The sequence below is a fragment of the Lampetra fluviatilis genome, chromosome 51 (assembly GCF_964198595.1).
Source record: "Lampetra fluviatilis chromosome 51, kcLamFluv1.1, whole genome shotgun sequence".
Taxonomy (NCBI): domain Eukaryota; kingdom Metazoa; phylum Chordata; class Hyperoartia; order Petromyzontiformes; family Petromyzontidae; genus Lampetra; species Lampetra fluviatilis.
The window spans coordinates 7,953,781-7,978,231 of NC_136325.1; the positions used below are offsets into that span (position 1 = coordinate 7,953,781).

The 24,451-nt window shown below is 52.2% G+C and overlaps 2 protein-coding genes across 7 annotated transcripts in view; one reads left to right on the forward strand and one right to left on the reverse strand.

Moving 5' to 3' along the window:
* Positions 1 to 1,363: 1,363 nt before the first annotated feature.
* On the forward strand, positions 1,364 to 14,456 carry LOC144948895 (uncharacterized). The gene is made up of 4 exons (XM_078878604.1): positions 1,364 to 1,598; positions 9,114 to 9,587; positions 11,048 to 11,178; positions 11,845 to 14,456. The coding sequence occupies exons 2-4, from the start codon at positions 9,146 to 9,148 to the stop codon at positions 12,079 to 12,081; spliced, it is 810 nt and encodes a 269-aa protein (XP_078734730.1). The 5' UTR covers positions 1,364 to 1,598; positions 9,114 to 9,145; the 3' UTR covers positions 12,082 to 14,456.
* Positions 14,457 to 16,144: 1,688 nt separating this feature from the next.
* The window catches only part of DIPK2A (divergent protein kinase domain 2A), a 29,212-nt gene continuing 20,905 nt past the window's right edge, over positions 16,145 to 24,451 (reverse strand). For all 6 annotated transcript variants that reach the window (XM_078878617.1, XM_078878615.1, XM_078878619.1 and 3 more), the window contains 3 exons: positions 21,885 to 22,025; positions 20,321 to 20,483; positions 16,145 to 19,404 (listed from right to left, as the gene is read on the reverse strand). In XM_078878617.1, coding sequence (XP_078734743.1) covers positions 19,016 to 19,404; positions 20,321 to 20,483; positions 21,885 to 22,025 — 693 coding nt within the window. In that variant the 3' untranslated portion in view covers positions 16,145 to 19,015. The remainder of the gene's footprint in view (positions 19,405 to 20,320; positions 20,484 to 21,884; positions 22,026 to 24,451) is intronic.

Here is a 24,451-nt window from a genome sequence, read left to right on the forward strand (position 1 = left end):
TTTATTTTATTTTTATCAGGTAAGGCCCACTTAGCTACGTAGCTCTTTCTCACAAGGGTCCTGGCCACAAATAAAAGTTCAGTGGTCGTGGAAATGTACCGCAGAAAAATACTCTAAACGCGGGTTTCTAAATGTGGAAGGAAAAATCGGAGCATGGGGAGAGAGACACGCAAACTACAAATATACAGCAGCAGGCGCCAGATTCCGGATCGAACCCACGACGTCCTACATACCAGGCGAGGTAGTTAACATATCCTAGCCACCGGGATGATGATGAGAGAGAGACGCAAACTCCAAATATACAGCAGCAGGCGTCAGGGTCGGGATCGAACCCACGACGTCCTACATACCAGACGAGGTAGTTAACATCTCCTAGCCACCGTGATGATGATGAGAGAGAGACGCAAACTCCAAACATACAACAAACGTCAGGGTCGGGATCGAACCCACGACGTCCTACATACCAGACGAGGTAGTTAACATCTCCTAGCCACCGTGATGATGATGAGAGAGAGACGCAAACTCCAAACATACAACAGACGTCAGGGTCGGGATCGAACCCACGACGTCCTACATACCAGGCGAGGTAGTTAACATCTCCTAGCCACCGGGATGATGATGAGAGTGAGCGAGAGGTGGGGGTTTTACATAAAGCTAAGTAAAACATTTTTACGAAATGATGAACGAAGCAAAGTGCCGAATACACCGAGCATATTCTTGTTTCCACTGATCGTAAAAAAGAGAGAGAGAGAGACGCAAACTCCAAATATATAACAGGCGTCCGGGTCGGGGTCGAACCCACGACCTCCTGCATACCAGGCGAGGTAGTCAACATCTCCTAGCCACCGGGATGATGATGAGAGAGAGAGAGAGGCATGCGATCTCCAAATATACAGCAGCAGCAGGCGTCAGGGTCGGGATCGAACCCACGACCTCCTGCATACCAGGCGAGGTAGTCAACATCTCGCAACCGCAAGAAGTGACTGGCAAGCGCACAAAGGCCAGACGTGGGTGCACGACTCAACATCGTCACCCTTCAACGCGGTTACGACATCGCCGGTGGTGTTGGCACAGACTCGAGAAAGGCACCGATTTCGTCCACGACATTTCACTCGCGTCCACAGCGGTGGTTTGCAACACGCGTGGAAGTTCCCACGTTTGCGTGGGGACGATGTTGCTGCTGCTGCTGATGGCGCTTATGTGGGAGGTGCTTGGGGGAGGAGTTCTCGCGAAAACTCCAGGGACCTCTTTAAAAGGAGGTGGAGTGACTGACACTCCGCTATTCGCTCGGAGAATTTTTTTTATCGATTTACCAACCACCACCACCAACCACAATTACCAACAACCACCACCACCACCAACAACCACCAACAATTTCTATTTAAAGCTTTCGTGACTGCAGGGATTTATCTTCTTGGTTCTTTCGGTAAAGTCACGTATAAGGGAAGTAATAAAATAATAAAAATAAAACATAATAAAATAATTCTCACGACGTTTCGGCCACAACGCAAGCAGCCGTCCTCAGGTGAAGACCAGGTCTGTCGGGGAGATAGCAACATCACCGTCGCCCAAGCAACATTCAAGCCAACACCGCCCCGGTAGGACACAATTGTTTTCTGATGAATGATGACGCGTTTATAGGCGTGCGCTTGACAATCTTGTAATGCGGGTACACTCTTTAACGCGAGACAATTTGGTGCAACTTTGGGAGCCACGGCGGCGAGATTTTAACGACCTCGCCAGCTACACGCGTGGGGAGAGAGGTCGTGGATTCGATTCCCCAACCTGACGATGACTGCTGTATATTCGGAGTCTGCGTGTGTTTCTCTCCCCGTGGTCTCGTGGATTTTTCTCCCGGTCGTCCGGTTTGAACCTTCCACATTGAGAGTGTTTGGCTGATATAAATGTCCACGTGGTGATGATGATGATAATCCGTCTTCGTTGAGCTATCATTTGTGGCCGGGTCGCTTCTGAAAGAGTTACATAGCTCAGCGAACCTTACCGCGATTTATTCATTTGGGTACACTTTGTAACATGGGTACACTTTGTAACATGGATACACTTTGTGACATGGGTACACATTGTGACATGGGTACACTTTGTAACATGGGTACACTTTGTAACATGGGTACACTTTGTAACATGGGTACACTTTGTAACATGGATACACTTTGTGACATGGGTACACTTTGTAACATGGGTACGCTTTGTAACATGGGTACACATTGTGACATGGGTACACTTTGTAACATGGGTACACTTTGTAACATGGGTACAACTGAACCATGATCATCGTTAACCATGATCAATCCACCGCTGCATGAAGGCGTTTGTCCCCACCCCGTGTCGGCCGGTGGGAGTAGTTTGACCATACTTCACCACGCTGGTCAGTGTGGCTGTGTGAAGAGGGAGGACATCAGGACCTGTTCTGACACGTGTGCGAACATCATCACTAGGGAGACAAAGGCGGTCGTACGTGGGTGCCGCCCTTCGTAGGTGCTCGCTGAGAGCACTTGACCCAACAGCCTGCTAAGGCTTCACGGGGAATCTCTATCTTTGTTGTGTTTCTCTCTCTCTCCGCCTCTCCTTCGCCGTATGCCCTTGTGCAGTGACGTAGATGGGCCGCACTTACCGGCAGCCGTAGATGGGGCCCATCTCAGAGGTCGCAACCGGGTACCCGATACCCGTACCCTACCCGATACCCGGCTACCCGTACCCGTACGGGTACCCGATTGCGACCCTGGTGCGGCCGGGTACGGGTGGGCCGTGAGTCACTGGTGAGTCACCGTTTGTCACTCATTTCCCAACTTCTTGTCTCTTCTCACAATTCAAGTTCCTAGAATCAACCCACCCATGCCTGCAACATGGCTTCATCCCAGAGGTCGCAATCAAATACCTGATACCCGTACCCTACCCGTACCCGGCCGGGTACGGGTAGGTTACGGGTACGGCCGGGTACGGGTACCCGTTTGCGACCCTGGTGCGGCCGGGTACGGGTACGGAGTCAAAACCCGTTTGCGACCTCTGGCCCATCTGCCACCAGGGGAGGGGCTGCAGTACCAGCCCAAGAGGGGGGGGGGGGGCTACGGGGGGCTCATGATCCCAGACAGCGAAGCCTGTCGGCGCTACCAATGGGGGGGGGGGGGCTACGGGGGATCTAGGACCCCAAGCTGCACCCACCCCTCGATGGGCAAGGGGCATAAACGGGCACCTCCCCAGCCGATCGGGACCCCAGTCTGATGGTGCATTGTCTTTGAGTTGTGCGCCTTTTGGCGTCATCTGGTCCAACACCATGTGAGACTAGGCTCTAAGGAAAGCTGTCTCGGGTGTGGACCAATCAACTTCAAGGACAGTGCATACATTTTCTTGGTTCTTTCGGTAAAGTCACGTAGAATGGAAATAAAAAAATTCTGTCTATATTTTTATTATTTTATTATTTCCATTCTACGTGACTTTACCGAAAGAACCAAGAAGATGAATCCCTGCAGTCACGAAAGCTTTAAAAAGTGCATACATTATCAGAGTTATGTTTTTTGTTTGCATTATGACTGCAGGTATTGTGGTCTATGCAAACATGACTCTTTGTAAAAAAAAGGTTTTGTTGCCAGATAGAAGGGTAAAAAACCAATTATCACCCCAGTTAAAGACCGAAGACCACAAGACCAGCTAGATAGGACCGAGAGACCCTTAGCCCCGCTGTCCTTACCAGGGCCGCGACTCTGTGCGGCTCAGGGGTGAGACCCTGGGAACCTCTGGCCCGACGTCCTTGTGTAATAAAGCTCGTTGAGGCGACTTCTGGAATCCGTCTTTTATTCAACTTGTATTACAGCTTTCCTTCACGCTGCTGACAGGCAGCGTGAGAGGGACAGAGAGAGAGAGACGCACTGCCACGTGGCAACTCGGAGCCCCACTCCCACGTGGCCCCCTTCCTCTGTTCGTTCCCGTTCTGACCACGTGTCATTCGTCTCCACCCCTATTTAATACCCGGGTCACGTGGTACGTTTCCGCCAATCCTCGTTAGCCTCCATGGAATATTCCAGGCTCCCTCGTCAGCTCCCGGGACCACGCCCCTGACTCATCTCCCCATTGGCTGTGGCCAAAGCCCGCAGAACCAATCCCCTACTTACAGCTGTCACCTTTCCATTACGTCAGGGCCATGCCCCTAGGCTTCCCCCCATTGGCTGTAAACCAGGCCCGGCAGAGCCAATCATCATGACGAGTTGTGATACGTCAGTGAGCCGGACATATCCTCACATTACACTTGTAAGGGCCGGTCAGCGGTCGGAACTCGCACCCTCGCTAGGGCGAGCTAGAATCGCCTCCCCCTAGGCACCCATAGCCGTAGGAGCCTGAGTATCGTCCTGTGTAAGGGCACGTGAGCCCCGAGGCAGTACCTCCCCAGACGGTGGTGTAGGAGGACGGTAACCCCGAGTGTGCTGGGACTGTAGTGCCGAGCGAGGTGGTTTAATAATAAAGATTGTTGCCTTTGTAGTGTTGTAAAGGACGGACTTCTAAACTTCTTTATGGCACACACTGTTTATTGTCTTAGTACACAGTCCCTAATACACACAAAGGGGTATATGGTCCCCTCACCCGTTACCCTGAGGAGGTACACCCTCCGGACCTTGTACAGCTCCACACTCACGATTAGCTCCTATTCTAAGGAGGTACAGCCTCCGGACTTGCTGTCTATCTAGTCTCCCTGCTATCCCAGCGTCCTCCGGCTTGGACCTAGGGGAGGCACACCGACCCACCGCTGGCCCGGCGGGACCCCGACCTCTGGTCGCTCAAGACCTTCGCCCTGACAAGGGCGGGAAGGCTGGGAGCCAGGGTCCTCCCTATCCAGGACCTAATCTCCCCTGACCACTGGTGACACTGAGCCCCAGCCCTGATAAGGGCTGGAGGGCTTGGTCCAGGGTCCTAGATGTCTTCGGCCGACTTGGGTCTTCGTGTAGCAGAACTGCCAAGAGCTCTCAGCGCTCCGGCTTTTATATCTGTTCTTGGCCGAGTTGTCCAATCCCCGGTCACCTTGTGGAACCCCCCCGATTGGTCCTTCCCAATCTGGCGTTTGGATTCCACCTCACCCCATTTGACCCTGACCGTTTGATCGAGCGGGAAAACGTTGTTTACGATCCGCTCTCTCACAGCTTGCGAACAGCGAGTCGTTATCACCACTACACCTTCAAGAACCGTCTCCGACATCTCCTGAATCCACAACACTTGCATAGACAGACAGGCAGGTAACCATAGAGACAGGTAACCATAGAGACAGGCAGGTAACCATAGTGACAGGCAGGTAACCAAAGAGACAGGTAACCATAGAGACAGGCAGGTAGCCATGGAGACAGGCAGGTAGCCATAGAGACAGGCAGATAACTATGGAGTCAGGCAGGTAGTCCTAGAGACAGGCAGGTAACCATAGAGACAGGCAGATAACCATAGCGACAGGCAGGTAGCCATAGAGACAGACAGGTAACCATGGAGACAGGCAGGTAACCATAGAGACAGGCAGGTAGCCATGGAGACAGGCAGGTGACCATAGAGACAGGCAGGTAACCATGTAGACAGGCAGGTAACCATACAGACAGGCAGGTAACCATGGAGACAGGCAAGTAGGGTGGTAGTTTGGTAGGCAGGCAGTCTCACTGATGGACACACACAGGCAAGCCAGACGGGAAGATAGACAAACAGGTCGACTGGTAGATGGCCATGCAAGTCGGTATATAGACAAACAGGGAGACTGGTAGATGGCTATACAAGTCGGTATATAGACAAACAGGGAGACTGGTAGATGGCCATGCAAGTCGTATATAGACAAACAGGGAGACTGGTAGATGGCCATGCAAGTCGGTATATAGACAAACAGGGAGACTGGTAGATGGCCATGCAAGTCGGTATATAGACAAACAGGGTGACTGGTAGATGGCTATACAAGTCGGTATATAGACAAACAGGGAGACTGGTAGATGGCCATGCAAGTCGTATATAGACAAACAGGGAGACTGGTAGATGGCCATGCAAGTCGGTATATAGACAAACAGGGAGACTGGTAGATGGCTATACAAGTCGGTATATAGACAAACAGGGAGACTGGTAGATGGCCATGCAAGTCGTATATAGACAAACAGGGAGACTGGTAGATGGCCATGCAAGTCGGTATATAGACAAACAGGGAGACTGGTAGATGGCCATGCAAGTCGTATATAGACAAACAGGGAGACTGGTAGATGGCCATGCAAGTCGGTATATAGACAAACAGGGAGACTGGTAGATGGCCATGCAAGTCGGTATATAGACAAACAGGGAGACTGGTAGATGGCTATACAAGTCGGTATATAGACAAACAGGGAGACTGGTAGATGGCAATGCAAGTCGTATATAGACAAACAGGGAGACTGGTAGATGGCTATACAAGTCGGTATATAGACAAACAGGGAGACTGGTAGATGGCCATGCAAGTCGTATATAGACAAACAGGGAGACTGGTAGATGGCCATGCAAGTCGGTATATAGACAAACAGGGAGACTGGTAGATGGCCATGCAAGTCGTATATAGACAAACAGGGAGACTGGTAGATGGCCATGCAAGTCGGTATATAGACAAACAGGGAGACTGGTAGATGGCCATGCAAGTCGGTATATAGACAAGCATGGAGACAGACACTCGCAGGCAGCTAGACACAACAAAGATCACCCGTATAGCCCTCACAGGCGGTTGGGGCAAGTGTTATTATTAGGCAGTATCACAGATGAAGGCGGCATGGCACACGAGGGGGGATGGGTGGTCAGCACAACGCTCGGCAGCTGTACACCACACACACACAGTACACACACAGTACACACACACACAGCTCACGCACACACACAACTCACGCACAACTCATACACAGGACACACACAGCACACACACAGCTTACACACACACACACACCTCTCACACACACAGCACACACAACTCACACACACAGCTCCCACTTACAGCCCGTATCACATACACATCTCTCACACACACTCAGCTCACACACAACTCACACACAGCCCCTATCACACAGCTCACACACACAGCCCCCAGCACACAGCTTACACACACACACAGCTCACACACACACAGCTCACACACACAGATCACACACACACACACAGCTTACACCCACACACAGCTTACACACACACACACAGCTTACACCCACACACAGCTTACACACACACACAGCTCACACACACACAGCTCACACACACACAGCTCACACACACACACAGCTCACACATACACACAGCTTACACACACAGCTTACACACACACACAGCTCACACACACAGCTTACACACACACACAGCTTACACACACGCACACACACAGCTTACACACACACACAGCTTACACACACACACACACAGCTTACACACACGCACACAGCTTACACACACACACAGCTCACACACACAGCTCACACACACACACAGCTCACACACAGCTTACACACACACACAGCTTACACACACGCACACAGCTTACACACACACACAGCTTACACACACACACACAGCTCACACACACAGCTCACACACACACACAGCTCACACACAGCTTACACACACACACAGCTTACACACACACACACAGCTCACACACAGCTTACACACACACACAGCTTACACACACACACACAGCTCACACACAGCTTACACACACGCACACAGCTTACACACACACACAGCTTACACACACACACAGCTTACACACACACACAGCTTACACACACACAGCTCACACACACACACAGCTCACACACAGCTTACACACACACACAGCTTACACACACACACAGCTTACACACACACACAGCTTACACACACACAGCTTACACACACACAGCTCACACACACACACAGCTCACACACAGCTTACACACACACACAGCTTACACACACACACAGCTTACACACACACACAGCTTACACACACACAGCTCACACACACACACAGCTCACACACAGCTTACACACACACACAGCTTACACACACACACAGCTTACACACACACAGCTCACACACACACACAGCTCACACACAGCTTACACACACACACAGCTTACACACACACACAGCTTACACACACACACAGCTTACACACACACAGCTTACACACACACACAGCTTACACACACACACAGCTCACACACACACACAGCTCACACACAGCTTACACACACACACAGCTTACACACACACACAGCTTACACACACACACAGCTTACACACAGCTTACACACACACACACACAGCTCACACACACACACAGCTCACACACAGCTTACACACACACACAGCTTACACACACACACACACAGCTCACACACAGCTTACACACACACACACAGCTTACACCCACACACAGCTTACACACACACACAGCTTACACACACACACACAGCTTACACACACACACAGCTTACACACACACACAGCTTACACACACACACAGCTTACACACACACACAGCTTACACACACACACAGCTTACACACACACACACACAGCTCACACACAGCTTACACACACACACAGCTTACACACACACACACACAGCTCACACACAGCTTACACACACACACAGCTTACACACACACAGCTTACACACAGCTTACACACACACACAGCTTACACACACACACAGCTCACACACACACACAGCTCACACACAGCTTACACACACACACAGCTTACACACACACACAGCTTACACACACACACAGCTTACACACACACACACACAGCTTACACACACACACAGCTCACACACAGCTTACACACACACACACACAGCTTACACACACACACAGCTTACACACACACACAGCTTACACACACACACAGCTTACACACACACACACACAGCTTACACACACACACAGCTCACACACAGCTTACACACACACACACAGCTTACACACACACACAGCTTACAAGCTCAACAGCAGGACACGCATGGGCCTGCCCGGGCCGGTGAATCACCTCCACCTCTACTCCCCCCCACCACCCCCCCCCACCACCAACTCACCCACCACCCCCCACCACCCCTACCCCACCCCCACTCCCCACGCACAACCAGCAGGCGTGTAGAGCGAGGAGGAGGGAACTGAGATGATAAAGACGACCCGTGCCAGGCGAGGAGGGTGGGCACTACCGTCGGACCCCAGCCACCGACCCAAGCATCCTCATCCTGCTGCCACCACTCCACCACCACCACAGCTGCTGCTCCTGCTGCTGCTGCTACTCCTGCTGCATCTCCCCCTGCTCCTCGCGTCTCCTGCGAAGAGGAGTCCCGACAGAGAGAGGGGGAGAGCCCAGATCATGGAAGTCAAAGCAGACGGCCGCGTGGGGAAGTCGACCCCAGCGGTGGGGTACGCGGAGGAGCAGACGGATGAGCAGCAGCAGCCGCAGCATCAGCATCAGGCGACGCGTCTGAAGGTGGCGTCACGGGAGGTCGTGGCGCTGGTGAACGAGGAGCAGGGCTGGGTGCTGGCAGCACGCGGAGCCGCCCTGGAGGCGAGGAAGTGCCACCCAGACGGTCCTCAGCCTCCCGGTGAGATGGGGGAGGGGGTGATGGTGGTGGTGGTGGAGGTTGATAGTGATGGAGGTGGTGGTGGAGGTGGTGGTGGAAGTTGGTGGAGGTGGTGGTGGAGGTGGTGGTGGAGGTGGTAATGTAGGTGGTGGTGGAGGTTGGTAGTGGTGATGGAGGTTGGTAGTGGTGATGGTGATGTAGGTTGGTAGTGATGGAGGTGGTGATGTAGATTGATAGTGATGGAGGTGGTGGTGGAGGTTGGTAGTGGTGATGGTGATGTAGGTTGGTAGTGATGGAGGTGGTGATGTAGATTGATAGTGATGGAGGTGGTGGTGGAGGTTGGTAGTGGTGATGGTGGTGGTGAAATGAGTACCTGGTGTGGTGTGTAAACATCGCCATTGGGGAGACAAAGGCGGTCGGGCGTGGTGCTGGCCACCCACCCCCTCGTGTACCGTTCTGGCCTTCATAGGTGCTCGCTAACAGCACTTGCCCCTACAGTCTGTTAAGGCTATACGGGGGATCTTTGTTAACTTTGGAGGTGGTGATGGAGGTGGTGATGTAGATTGATAGTGATGGAGGTGGAGGTTGGTAGTGGTGATGGTGATGGAGGATGATAGTGATGGGTGATAGTGGTGGAGGTTGGTAGTGGTGATGGTGGTGGAATGGAGGAGGCGGTGGTGGTGGAGGTTGTGGGCGGAGATCTATTGGACAACGGTGAAAAGTATCTGCATAGCTCATCGGATTCCTCCAGTAGTTTTGCTTGAGAAGTATTGGCGTACGTGCTGTTGTAATGTTTTGTACGTACCAAAAAATAATCATTGGTGGGTGGGGGTGGGGGTGATTGTTGATAATAATCTGAAACAACACATGCATGAGGGCGACGTTTCGAGCAATGGCCCTTCTATTCCACGTATGTATGTGTGGACCATTCTAAGGCGCGTGTCGAGTTGATATTGCGCGCTGCGTGCAAATCCACAGGCGAGGCGGCGGAGTGTCGCGGGGAGCCGTGGCTCCACCTTTGAGCACGATCTACGGCGAACACACAACTCCGCCCTCCCCCTCCCACAGCGCAATACTTGGCGCTCCGATCGTGTTTCTCACTCGTGTGTTGTTTGTTACGTTCCGATCTCGCGCCGCCCCCCCCCCTACTGCATGTGGTGTGTGAAAGAGCTTCATAGCTCATCGGATTCCTCCACCATGTTCTCATTAGCCCTCTCCACCGCGTCTCCCACCTCATCCAACGTCTCCCTCCACCCCCTCCTCTCACGTCTCCCTCCATCCCCTCTCATCCCGCGTCTCCCCCCACCCCCTCCTCCCACGTCTCCCTCCACCCCCTCCCACGTCTCCCTCCACCCCCTCCCACGTCTCCCTCCACCCCCTCCACCCCCTCCCACGTCTCCCTCCACCCCCTCCCACGTCTCCCTCCACCCCCTCTCCTCCCACGTCTCCCTCCACCCCCTCTCCTCCCGCTTCTCCCACAGGCTCCATGGCCACGCTGTACCGCTACAAGAGCTCGAACCCGACCGATGGTTGCGACTTCGTGTCTCTGGGCTTCGGGCAGAAGATGCTGTGCGTGGGACCGCCTGCAGAGCACCCCACGGTCACGCTCAAGGTGCTTTGGGTGGAGACACGTGGAGGGGGGTGGTGGAAACCCCCGGAGGGGGGGAGGGGGAACCCCCAGAGGGGGGGGGGGGAACTCCCGGAAGGGAAATCCCGGAGGGGGCAGGGAACCCCGGAGGGGAGTGGGGGCGGGGCACACCCCCCATGGGTATGCTGTCCGAGTGTGACTGTAAATGTTTTTTGTTTAACATTTAAACAATATATCGTGTTCCGGCTCGTTCGCGCGTTTTGGTGAGTCCGAGCCAAACGCGAATTGAGAACCCGGCCGTCGCTGGGGTGGGGTGTGGTTGCCTCTCCTGGGTAAACAAGCACAACAACAAATTTCGATGTAAAGCTTTCGTGACTGCAGGGATTCATCTTCTTGGTTCTTTCGGTAAAGTGAGAATTATTTTATTATGTTTTATTTTTATTATTTTATTACTTCCCTTCTACGTGACTTTACCGAAAGAACCAAGAAGAAGCACAACAACAGTCAGGGAAACAACTTGAGCTGGTCTCAGCCATGCTCTGTGAGATTGCCTTCAGCCGAGCCGATCTTAAGCCGAGCCACAGCTGAACCACTGGGTGCACGTTTTGTGGAGGATCCGAGCGAGAGCGCCTCAAGCCCTGAGCTGCCACTTCACACAGTGACCCTCCCTGCCCTCCCTCCACCCCCCAGGAGTGTGAGAGCCCCGAGACGGTGAGCTCGCTGGACAAGGAGTCGTGGGGCTGCGTGTTCCTGCGGCGCGGCAGGAGGCACGGCACGGAGCTGGAGAGCGCCGCGTTCCGCGGGAGCTTCCTCAGCGTCCCCAACTACGGGGCCGTGGGCCTGCAACCCCGCGTCGCCGGCTCCGTCGCGGTCGAATCCGACTCGAACCCCTGCCTCTTCAACTTCGTCGCGGCCGTGCGTCGGTGACGGCCACGATCGGTCGTGGACGGCGCCGCCTCTTCGCGTGTTCCTCCGCCAAGACGGCGACGACGGCTCCCTGTTCCTCTGTCGCCAGCAATTTGTTTTCTCCCCGAGGTTTCGTCGGCGTCGCGGAGAAAACCCCGAGGAAGGGTCACGACCGGGGAAAATCCTCGCCGCGAGCCCACGGAAAGCGGAGATCGGAGAGCTACTTCCGAGCGTCGCTCTCTGGCCCCCGCGCTCGGGTTGAGCGGGGGCGGCCTGCATCTCTCCCACCTCGGCCTGCCGCGGGAGAGTCATTGGGTGTCGGTGCCGACTGCAGGCGTTTTGTTTTTTTACTCACGAGCCCGCCCGACGCTCGTGGTCGCGATCACACTTCGTAAAAAAAAAAGCTCGGATACGAAACGGAGCTTTTGTGTAAAGTTGCGTCGCTCTTAGGGACACGCCGTGGTGGCAAGGCCTCATCTTCCTCGTCTGGTATGCAGGAGGTCGTGGGTTTGATCCCGACCCTGACGCCTGCTGTATATTTGCAGTCTGCGTCTCTCTCATCATCATCACTGTGGCTCGGAGATGTTATTTCCCTCGCCTGGTGTACAGGAGGTCGTGGGTTCGATCCCGATCCCGATGCCTGCTGTATATTTGGAGTTTGCGTCTCTCTCTCTCATCATCATCACGGTGGCTAGGAGATGTTAACTACCTCGCCTGGTATACAGGAGGTCGTGGGTTCGACCCCGACGCCTGCTGTATTTTTGAAGTTTGCGTCTCTCTCTCTCTCTCATCATCACGGTGGCTAGGAGATGTTAACTACCTCGCCTGGTATGCAGGAGGTCGTGGGTTCGATCCTGTTCCCAATGCCTGCTGTATATTTGGAGTTTGCGTGTCTCTCTCTCTCCGTGGTCGTGTGTATTTTTCTCCGGGTCCTCTGGTTTTTCCCTCCACATTTCGAATCGACGTCACGCGTTTAGAGTATTTGGGCGCTATAAATGTTCACGTGACATGAGCCACTTCGTTGAGTTGTCATTTGTGGCCACGTTGCTTCTGAAAAAAGAGCTGCATAAGCTCAGTGGACCTTACCTGGGAAAATAAAAAAATAAACATAGTAAACCATGCACGTACCCATCGAGCCACATGCATGCCTACCCACCTAAACACCTACCCACCTAAACACCTATCGATGTACCTTTACCTACCCATGTACCTTTACCTGGTAAAGTAAAACACTGTTTTGGGTTACACCTGACACGCTCACCAAAGCACTGCCCAACACCTGTGGAAGCCAGAAATACTCTGTTTTTTTTCGGTAAAGTCATGTAGGTAAAAAAAGAAAATAAATTAAATCACGACGTTTCGGAGGCAACACAAGCTTCCGTCTTCAGGTGGAACCGTCACAGCAAAATTGCTGCATCAAGTGTGTGTGTGTTTTTTTTACCTACGTGACTTTACCGAAAAAAACGTAGAGTATGGACCCTTGCAGTCACGAAAACTTCAAATCTAGAATTAAGCCACAGACAATGAACTATGTCGTGAAAAATAATTATTTGAAAATATACCGGCCAGCTTTCCTGCCCTCGTCCGCATAGCCGTGGGGCTTCCGTACCGCTAGCAGGCCTGAAGATAAAAACAAAAGGATGACGTGATTTCAACCGGCGTTGCCAATGCATATTGTTGACCGGAACAAGGGCTGGTTTATCTTCTTGGTTCTTTCGGTAAAGTCACATAGAAGGGAAATAATAAAATAATAAAAATATTTTTCTTTTTAATAAAATAATATCGTTGACCGGAACAAGGGCTGGTTAATCTTCTTGGTTCTTTCGGTAAAGTCACGTAGAATGGAAATAATAAAATAAAAAAGATATGTTTTATTTTTAATAAAATAATATTGTTGACCGGAACAAGGGCTGGTTTATCTTCTTGGTTCTTTCGGAAAGTCACGTAGAAGGGAAATGATAAAAAAAGAAAATTTTGTATTTTTAATAAATTAATAAAATATTTGTATGTTTTTTATTTTATGATTTCCCTTCTACGTGACTTTTACCGAAAGAACCAAGAAGATAAAGTCACGTAGAAGGGAAATAATAAAATAAAAAATATGTTTTATTTTGATTCTTTAATAAAAAACTTATTATTTTATGATTTCCCTTCTACGTGACTTTACCGAAAGAACCAAGAAGATGAATCCCTGCAGTCACGAAAGCTTTAAATCGAAAGGGCTGGTTTGTCTAACAGGGCAAGCGATGTAATCCACAAGCGAGCGCGGTTGTTTTCATTTTCCTTCTCTCCCCGTGTCCAAAGCGCGGTCGTGCGTTGCCCGACACCACAGTCGCACCCCTTTGTGGAATTTCTACGATGAAAATAAAAGATTTGCGTGAAGCGCACCAGCACTCCCGCGACATCTCTTCCGTGTCGTTTTGTATCGGCGATTTCGGTGTCCCGCGCGTGTCGTCGCCTTGGGTCACTCGTCCGACACACGGTTTTGTTGACGGAGATGCAAGGGGCCGTCTGGAACGCTCTTCCTTCCGATATTAGGAAGCCGATGGAGATTTGCACTTTTAAATCTGGATTGAAAACTCATTTATTTAGAACTGATTTTTGTATTTCGTTTCTTGTCCTTCAACCGCACCTCTGATTAGCACAGTTGGTGACGTATGGTGGTGCGGAATACATGCATACAATTTCACAACCGCCACCACCTAATTTCATTACAACTATGGCCATCACTTTGAAATCCACCACAAGGCAATTCCACCACTGCCACCAAACACTACTGACAATGTGGCAATCACCACCACCACCCATCAACGCTGTCATTTTAATTACCACCACCAAAATCTCACAAACCTCCGCCCATCACCACCCTCGACCTGGTTGCGTACGTAATCCTTTATTTATAGAAAAGGAGCGTTATCCATCTGAGCCGTTCTGTGTTGGTGGGAGTGAAAACAATTGGCCACAGCTGCTGCCCGGTCGAAAAACAAAAACCCAGTCATGGAAACGAACGGCGTTATTGCTACGGGGAACACAGCTCTCGTTTGGAATGATTGCATTTCACAAGGTACAGTACCGTCACTTTACCCGCAGTAAAGTGTCATCCTCTTTTTAAAAACTCGCTCGCACGATCACCCCCAACCCCGGCACCTCCGCCACCATGTTTTCCGCGTGAACAAAAAAACGCAAATGAAGTAAGAGCAAATCATTCGATTCCTCATCGTTCCGATCACATCAACCGTCACCAGCCCTCCTGCGCAGGAGCGAGATGAACAAACACAATCATCCGTACGGATTGCAAAACATCTCTTAAGGTAAAGATCAGGAGGAAGGAATAAGTGAGAGCCTCGGTGATACAAATAATTTTGAGATCAAGGGAGAGAGGTGAGCTGGATTGGACACGTGGTTTTTTTCCCCCGTGCAATTCGAGGCGATCTGAGGCAGACTCACTCGGAGACCGACAGACACACAGACTGGTGTAGAGACCCACAGACTTGCACACTCAGACTGATACACACACAGTGACGCACACACTCGCAGATACCTACACTCAGACCGATGGATACAATGTGATCTATAGATGCTGTGGGTGCAGTATCGGCACAGCGGTGAGCGCACTCCAAAACGAACCCAGACACCCAAGTTCGATGTCCCCGTCACCGATAAATATCAGTGGTGCGGTCTTGGGCCTCCCTCTCTTCACCAACCCGCATTGCCCATCGTGGTGAAGTATGGTCAAATAAAAAAAACTCATGACACACAAAGCATCGGGAGGAAGCCTTCACTCAGTAGTGGATCGACAAAGATCTGCAAATCATTATTTTTCCTACGGAGGAGGGAGGATGAAGAGGGGAGGGGGGTGGGATGAAGAGCGTCAGACCGTGGAGGAGTTACGAGGACAGTGGACGTGACTAGAGAAGAGGCACAGAGTAGAAACCTCCTGGAGGGACGCAGGAAATCTCCGCAGCCTAACACCCGGCGTGGCTTCCGGGTTCCAAGAATAGTCGGAGTGATGTTGATTACTGGGGGTGTCCCCCCCCCCCCATCATCATCCCTCCCAGACACCCCCCCCCCCCGCCCTCCGACCTCCGAGGCCCCCTATTCAACTCACCATAGGCACAACGATGACGAAGAACACCCAGGTTAGATACCCGAAACGAAAACCAGAACCGAACGTTGTAAACCGTTTGCTGCTGCTGCTGCTGTTTTCACAGCGACATTTCTCCGCAGCGTCGTGCCCCGCTACACGCCGTCCCGTTCGCCACGGCGACGCGTCCGACGTTTCGCGCTGCGCCAAACAGCGGGGCAGAAGAGTCGTGGCACGACTGCGAAAACCAACCCGAGCTCGACTCCTCTCCTGCTGACGAGACATCGAATCTCAAAGCCGCTCAAGACGCACTCCTAGGGGGGAAGGCCGCCAGGCTGATGGGATGTGTACAAAAAAAAATGTGTATGTGGAGGGGCAGATATGGGAAGGATATGGACGATTGGTCTTTTCACAGTCAGCTGAAACAATCTCCATTCGCCCCGAACGGGATGCGACAGCGTGGTGGGTTTCTGCCCTCTAACGGCTATGCCCGGGATCGCAAACTTTTGAGAGTTCATCTTCTTGGTTCTTTCGGTAAAGTCACGTAGAATGGAAATAATAAAATAATAAAAATAAAACATAATAAAATAATATGTTTATTTTTATTACTTCATTATTTCCCTTCTACGCGACTTTACCGAAAGAACCAAGAAGATGAATCCCTGCAGTCACGAAAGCTTTACATCGAAATTTTGAGAGTTCGTTTCGTTGAAACGAGAAGATAACTCAAGTGGATGGGGGGGGGGGCCCGCACCCCACAGGGGGCAATCTCATTGCGACAGCGATGCAATCGTTCAGGGCAGCAGGGTGGCGGTGCAGTGGTCACGCTCGCGCCTCACAGGGAATAGCTGGGGTTCAACTCCCTCCCTGGGACTCTATTTTTGTGTGCAGTGTGTGTGTCGCCTCCCCCTGTTCTAGAGTGTGTGTGTAGTGTGTGTGTGCAGTGTGTGTGTCGCCTCCTGTTCCACAGTGTGTGTGTGTAGTGTGTGTGCAGTGTGTGTGTCGCCTCCCCCTGTTCTAGAGTGTGTGTGTGTAGTGTGTGTGTGCAGTGTGTGTGTCGCCTCCTGTTCCACAGTGTGTGTGTGTAGTGTGTGTGCAGTGTGTGTGTCGCCTCCCCCTGTTCTAGAGTGTGTGTGTAGTGTGTGTGTGCAGTGTGTGTGTCGCCTCCTGTTCCACAATGTGTGTGTGTGTGCAGTGTGTATGTCGCCTCCCTGTTCTAGAGTGTGTGTGTGTGTTAGTGTGTATGTATTTAGGCCTTCATAGGTGCTCGCTAACAGCACTTGCCCCTACAGTCTGTTAAGGCTATACGGGGGATCTTTATGTATTTCCCCTGTTGTAGTGTGCGTGTGTTCAGTGTGTGTGTACTGCCCCTGTTCTAGAGAGAGTGTGTGTGTGTTCAGTGTGTGTGTACTGCCCCTGTTCCACAGTGTGTGTGTGTGTGTTCAGTGTGTGTGTACTCCCCCTGTTCTAAAGAGAGTGAGTGTGTGTTCAGTGTGTGTTCAGTGTGTGTGTGTATTCAGTGTGTATGTACTCCCCCTGTTCTAGAGAGAGTGAGTGTGTTAGTGTATTCAGTGTGTATGTACTCCCCCTGTTTTACAGAGTGTGTGTGTGTTCAGTGTGTGTGCACTCCCCCTGTTCTACAGAGTGTGTGTTAGTGTGTGTGTACTCCCCCTGTTCTACAGAGTGTGTGTGTGTGTTCAGTTTGTATGCACTCCCCCTGTTCTACAGTGTGTGTGTTCAGTGTGTGTGTGTGTTCAGTGTGTATGTACTCCCCCTGTTCTACAGTGTGTGTGTTCAGTGTGTGTGTGTGTTCAGTTTGTATGCACTCCCCCTGTTCTACAGTGTGTGTGTTCAGTGTGTGTGTGTGTTCAGTGTGTATGTACTCCCCCTGTTCTACAGTGTGTGTGTTCAGTGTGTGTGTGTGTTCAGTTTGTATGCACTCCCCCTGTTCTACAGTGTGTGTGTTCAGTGTGTGTGTGTGTTCAGTGTGTATGTACTCCCCCTGTTCTACAGAGTGTGTGTGTGTGTTCAGTTTGTATGCACTCCCCCTGTCCTACAGAGTGTGTGTTCAGTTTGTTCAAATTTTGCCCGATTCGAAAAAAAAAATCGCACCACAAAATCACTCGCTCGGGATCACCACGCGGAGCAAACGTCGCCAAACTACCGCGAGACCACCGGGCAGTCGGTGCGACGAGAGCGATAGCGCGAACAAACACCACGCGTACAGTGCCCAATTGGTCACTGCTAACACTGCCCCGAGCGTGCGTTAGACGACAGGGAGGAGGAAGTGAGGCGAGTTCGGAAGCTTGCGGAAACTTAGCGGAATACAGTTTACAAAAACAACTAAAAATCTTCAAGTACCATATTTCACCGCACCTGGGGGGCCACGTCTTCCGGCCCCGGTAGCTCAGCGGCGGAGCGAGCGGAAGTCCCCGAGTTCGAATCCTGGTTGGCGGGGTGAGGGGGGGGGGGTTGCTTGTCTCGGCCCATCATCTCTCCGAAACGCGGTCGAGAAAATGAAGCACCACTTCGCAGGAGACGTCAATGGTGGTCGTCCTACGGATAGACTCGCTCGCACCCCCCCGTCCTCCACCTGCCACGAGAATGTGGAATGTCTCCGGTGGCTGGCTCTGCAGGGCTGTAAACAGATGAGCGCCGGCCTCAACGATGCTCATCGGAGCAGGGGGGGTAGCGGAGAGTAAAAGAATCGTCGTCGCTCCGACCCAAACCTCACCGCGTGCGCTACCGCCACGTCCTCGCGTAACGGCAAACGCCGTCCACCATCGGCACTAACGGCAAGCGGCCAGGTCGCGGGTCGGGCAGCACCGGCCCCCTCCCCGCCGCCCCCCCCCCGTTCTCCCAAGTCAGCCGCTACCTCTCAGTGCCGCCACCGCCGACATCCACAATCCCCGCCGCCGCCGCCAGCTTGCTGTAGTTGGCGTTGAGATCGGCGAGCCATCTTCGCAACTCTCCGGCCGCCGCGGCCCGCCCGCCGGGCCTCTTGGGCCGCACGCATTCGGCCAGCAGGGCCTCCAGGCGGCCCGCCAGGGGCCGCGGGGCCCCCCCGAGCAGAGCCGCCCCGCCCCGGGTGCCCCCGGCCCACAGCGGAGCCAGGAGGTTGCGGCACACGGCGTAGTGGTTGTGGTCGTGAGAGAGTCGCGAGCAGAGGTGCTTGCGCGACGGAGAGAGGGCGAGGCAGTCGGAGTCGCGGCAATCCTGGTGCGCAGTCTCGTACGGGGAGTCGAATTGGGCCGGGCGCTCTGTGAGGGATGGGGGGAGGCGGTGAGGGGGTGGCGGTGTGTGGATAATAACGTACATAGTCAGCGAGACTACGTCACGGCGTTGCAGAGCCGAGTTCGTTTCCGGCAGATGTTCGAGATCCATCCTTGAGTCCGAGCCAGTTTTGCAACAGCAGGCTTAACAGGACGCGGGAAAGCAATTCTCACTGCAGGGCTATTGTAGTTCACAAGGATATTGTGAACTACAATATCTAGAATTAACACAAGGATCTTGTGAACTACAATATCTAGAATTAACACAAGGATCTTGTGAACTACAATATCTAGAATTAACACAAGGATCTTGTGAACTACAATATCTAGAATTAACACAAGGATCTTGTGAACTACAATATCTAGAATTAACACAAGGATCTTGTGAACTACAATATCTAGAATTAACACAAGGATCTTGTGAACTACAATATCTAGAATTAACACAAGGATCTTGTGAACTACAATATCTAGAATTAACACAAGGATCTTGTGAACTACAATATCTAGAATTAACACAAGGATCTTGTGAACTACAATATCTAGAATTAACACAAGGATCTTGTGAACTACAATATCTAGAATTAACACAAGGATCTTGTGAACTACAATATCTAGAATTAACACAAGGATCTTGTCCGTAGATCTGCTCCGTGTTTGTCCGACCCGTCGTTATTATCGTTGGAAAAATCCGAAAAAATCTGCGACGTGCGTCTAATTGTCTATGAACAAGTTCCCAGATTTCGCATGCAATTTGGGATCAAAAGCACCGCGCCCGGACACCTTTGTCTTCCCAGTGGCGATGTTTACGCACACACGTACACACACGCGCACCAGACACACACACGGGAGTTCCACGTCGTGGTTTTGCTGCAGGCTATCACCGGCGACGTCACGGCCGTACCCTGGCGGATGTGGCGCTTGTCCGACACCAGGACTCGCGAGGCCTCGGTGAGGATGAGCCGCCCGTCGCGCGTGCCCACGCCGAAGCTCTCGGCTCGCACGTCCAGCAGGTAGAGGCCAAAGTCCAGGTCGTTGTTGCTCAGCTGCTCCGCCAGCTCCAGGGCCTGCGGGAGGTGGTGGCGGACGGGGCAATGGTGGCGGAGGTGGTTACGGTGGTGGTGGTGGTGGTTATGATGGTGGTGGTTAGGATGATGATAGTGGCGGTGGTTATGACGGCGATTATGAATATGATGGTGGTGGAGTTGATTGATGGCGGTGATGATGGTTATGATGGTGGTGGTGATGATTGACGGTGGTGGTGGTGGTGGTGGTGATGATGGTTGTGGAGATGGTTATGATGGTGGTGGTGGTGATAGCTGTGACGGTGGTGGTGATGATTGACGGTGGTGGTGGTGGTGGTGATGATGATGGTTGTGGAGATGGTTGTGATGGTGGTGGTGATAGCTATGATGGTGGTGGAGATGGTTATGATGGTGGTGGTGATAGCTGTGACGGTGGGGGTGATGATTGACGGTGGTGGTGGTGATGATGCTGGTTGTGGAGATGGTTATGATGGTGGTGGTGATAGCTATGATGGTGGTGGTGATGATGATGGTTGTGGAGATGGTTGTGATGGTGGTGGTGGTGATGATGATGGTAGTGGAGATGATTGACGGTGGTGGTGGTGATGATGATGGTTGTGGAGATGGTTGTGATGGTGGTGGTGATAGCTATGATGGTGGTGGTGATGATTGACGGTGGTGGTGGTGGTGGTGATGATGGTTGTGGAGATGGTTATGATGGTGGTGGTGGTGATAGCTGTGACGGTGGTGGCGATGATTGACGGTGGTGGTGGTGGTGATGATGATGGTTGTGGAGATGGTTGTGATGGTGGTGGTGATAGCTGTGACGGTGGTGGCGATGATTGACGGTGGTAGTGGTGATGATGATGATGGTTGTGGAGATGGTTATGATGGTGGTTTCGGTGGTGATGGTTATGATGGTGGTGGTGATAGCTCTGACGGTGGTGGCGATGATTGACGGTGGTAGTGGTGATGATGATGGTTGTGGAGATGGTTATGATGGTGGTTTCGGTGGTGATGGTTATGATGGTGGTGGTGATAGTTCTGACGGTGGTGGCGATGATTGAAGGTGGTGGTGGTGGTGATGATGATGGTTGTGGAGATGGTTGTGATGGTGGTTTCGGTGGTGATGGTTATGATGGTGGTGGTGATAGCTATGATGGTGGTGGCGATGATTGACGGTGGTGGTGGTGATGATGCTGGTTGTGGAGATGGTTATGATGGTGGTTTTGGTGGTGATGGTTATGATGGTGGTGGTGATAGCTATGATGGTGGTGGCGATGATTGACGGTGGTGGTGATGATGATGGTTGTGGAGATGGTTATGATGGTGGTGGTGATAGCTGTGACGGTGGTGGCGATGATTGACGGTGGTGGTGGTGGTGATGATGATGGTTGTGGAGATGGTTGTGATGGTGGTTTCGGTGGTGCGTGCGTGACGTGCCTGCCAGGCGAGGTCGACACGTTTCTCCCAGGGCGAGCTCAGGAGGTCGGAGAGCGGAGGCCCCACGTAGCTCTCGGCCACAATCCGCCCACACGCACCCAGGTACTTGGCCAGAGGCCAGCCCTCATCCGGAGGGAAGCTCTAGCACACGCACACACGCACGCCACAGTATCTGTGTGAGTCTGTGGGTCTCCGTGTGAGTCTATGGGTCTCTGTGTGAGTCTATGGGTCTCTGTGTGAGTCTATGGGTCTCTGTGTGAGTCTGTGGGTCTCTGTGTGAGTCTGTGGGTCTCTGTGTGAATCTATGGGTCTCTGTGTGAGTCTATGGGTCTCCGTGTGAGTCTGTGGGTCTCCGTGTGAGTCTATGGGTCTCTGTGTGAGTCTATGGGTGTCTGTGTGAGACTACGGGTCTCTGTGTGTGTCTATGGAACTCTGTGTGAGTCTATGGGTCTCTGTGTGAGTCTATGGGTCTTTGTCTGAGTCTATGGGTCTCTGTGTGAGTCTATGGGTCTTTGTGTGAGTCTATCGGTCTCTGTGTGAGTCTATGGGTCTTTGTCTGAGTCTATGGGTCTCTGTGTGAGTCTATGGGTCTCTGTGTGAGTCTATGGGTCTCTGTGTGAGTCTATGGGTCTCTGTGTGAGTCTATGGGTCTCTGTGTGAGTCTATGGGTCTCTGTGCGAGTCTGTGGGTCTTTGTCTGAGTCTATGGGTCTCTGTGTGAATCTATGGGTCTATGTGTGAATCTATGGGTCTATATGTGAGTCTATGGGTCTATGTGCGAGTCTATGGGTATCTGTGTGAGTCTATGGGTCTCTGTGTGAGTCTATGGGTCTCTGTGTGAGTCTATGGGTCTCTGTGTGAGTCTATGGGTCTCTGTGTGAGTCTGTGGGTCTCTGTGTGAGTCTGTGGGTCTCTGTGTGAGTCTATGGGTCTCTGTCTGAGTCTATAGGTCTCTGTGTGAGTCTATGGATCTCTATGAGTCTATGGGTCTTTGTATGAGTCTATGGGTCTCTGTGGGAGTCTATGGGTCTCTGTGTGAGTCTATGGGTCTCTGTGTGAGTCTGTGGGTCTCTGTGTGAGTCTGTGGCGCTCCGTGTGAGTCTGTGGGTCTCTGTATGAGTCTATGGGTCTCTGTGTGAGTCTGTAGCTCTCCGTGTGAGTCTATGGGTCTCTGTATCAGTCTACGGGTCTCTGTGTGAGTCTGTGCCTCTCCGTGTGAGTCTGTGGGTCTCTGCATACATCTATGGGTCTCTACGTAAGTCACTTGTGACCTGGCTGAAACCATCAACTCGCCGCACTTGCGAAGCCGGTTTAATCGCTGTGGTCGTGCAGCTGAAACCCAGATGGGAGGCGAGGATTCTCAGCGGTGTCCTTTCGCGAGATTCTTTTTATGTTTTTGTATTTTAAGGAACAGGCGATGAGGCACGCGGCTGGGGATCGCGACATCAGCACGCGGCCGCTCGGGTCGAAGGTCGTGAGGTCGCTAAGAATGAAACCCCCACCATGCCACCCGGCTATTGTTGCACGGGATGTCTGGATGGTTGGTTAGGGGTCTGCTTAGGGCTTTGGTTAGTGTTCTGGTTAGAGGTCTGGTTAGGGGTCAGGTTAGGGGTCTGGTTAGGGGTCTGGTTAGGGGTCTGGTTAGGGGTCTGGTTAGGGGTCTGGTTAGGGGTCTGGTTCTGGTTAGGGTTCTGAAGCTGGCTCGTAAGCACAGCCTCCCAACACCTCCTCCCCTCCCGTCTTTCACCCCCCAATTGCAATTCATCATCTTGCCAATAGATGCCAAAGTGGCCGAGCGTTCGAATGCTCGGCAGTTGTTGGGAGTGGCTCGTGGGTCGAATCTGGCAGGCCGTCCTGGTTCGTGCAGCGGGTGGGTGTGTTAACCACGGTGGCGAGGAGATGTTAACTACTTCGCCAGGTATACAGGAGGTCGTGGGTTCGATCCCGACCCTGACGCCTGCTGCTGTATATTTGGAGTTTGCGTGTCTCTCTCTCATCATCATCACAGTGGCTAGGAGATGTTAACTACCTCGCCTGGTATGCAGGAGGTTGTGGGTTCGATCCCGACCCTGACGCCTGCTGCTGTATATTTGGAGTTTGCGTGTCTCTCTCTCATCATCATCACGGTGGCTAGGAGATGTTAACTACCTCGCCTGGTATACAGGAGGTTGTGGGTTCGATCCCGACCCTGACGCCTGCTGCTGTATATTTGGAGTTTGCGTGTCTCTCTCTCATCATCATCACGGTGGCTAGGAGATGTTAACTACCTCGCCAGGTATACAGGAGGTTGTGGGTTCAATCCCCACCCTGATGCCTGCTGTATATTTGGAGTTTGCGTGTCTCTCTCTCATCATCATCACAGTGGCTAGGAGATGTTAACTACCTCGCCTGGTATACAGGAGGGTGTGGATTCGATCCCGACCCTTATGCCTGCTGTATATTTGGAGTTTGCGTGTCTCTCTCTCATCATCATCACAGTGGCTAGGAGATGTTAACTACCTCGCTTGGTATGCAGGAGGTTGTGGGTTCGATCCTGACCCTTATGCCTGCTGCTGTATATTTGGAGTT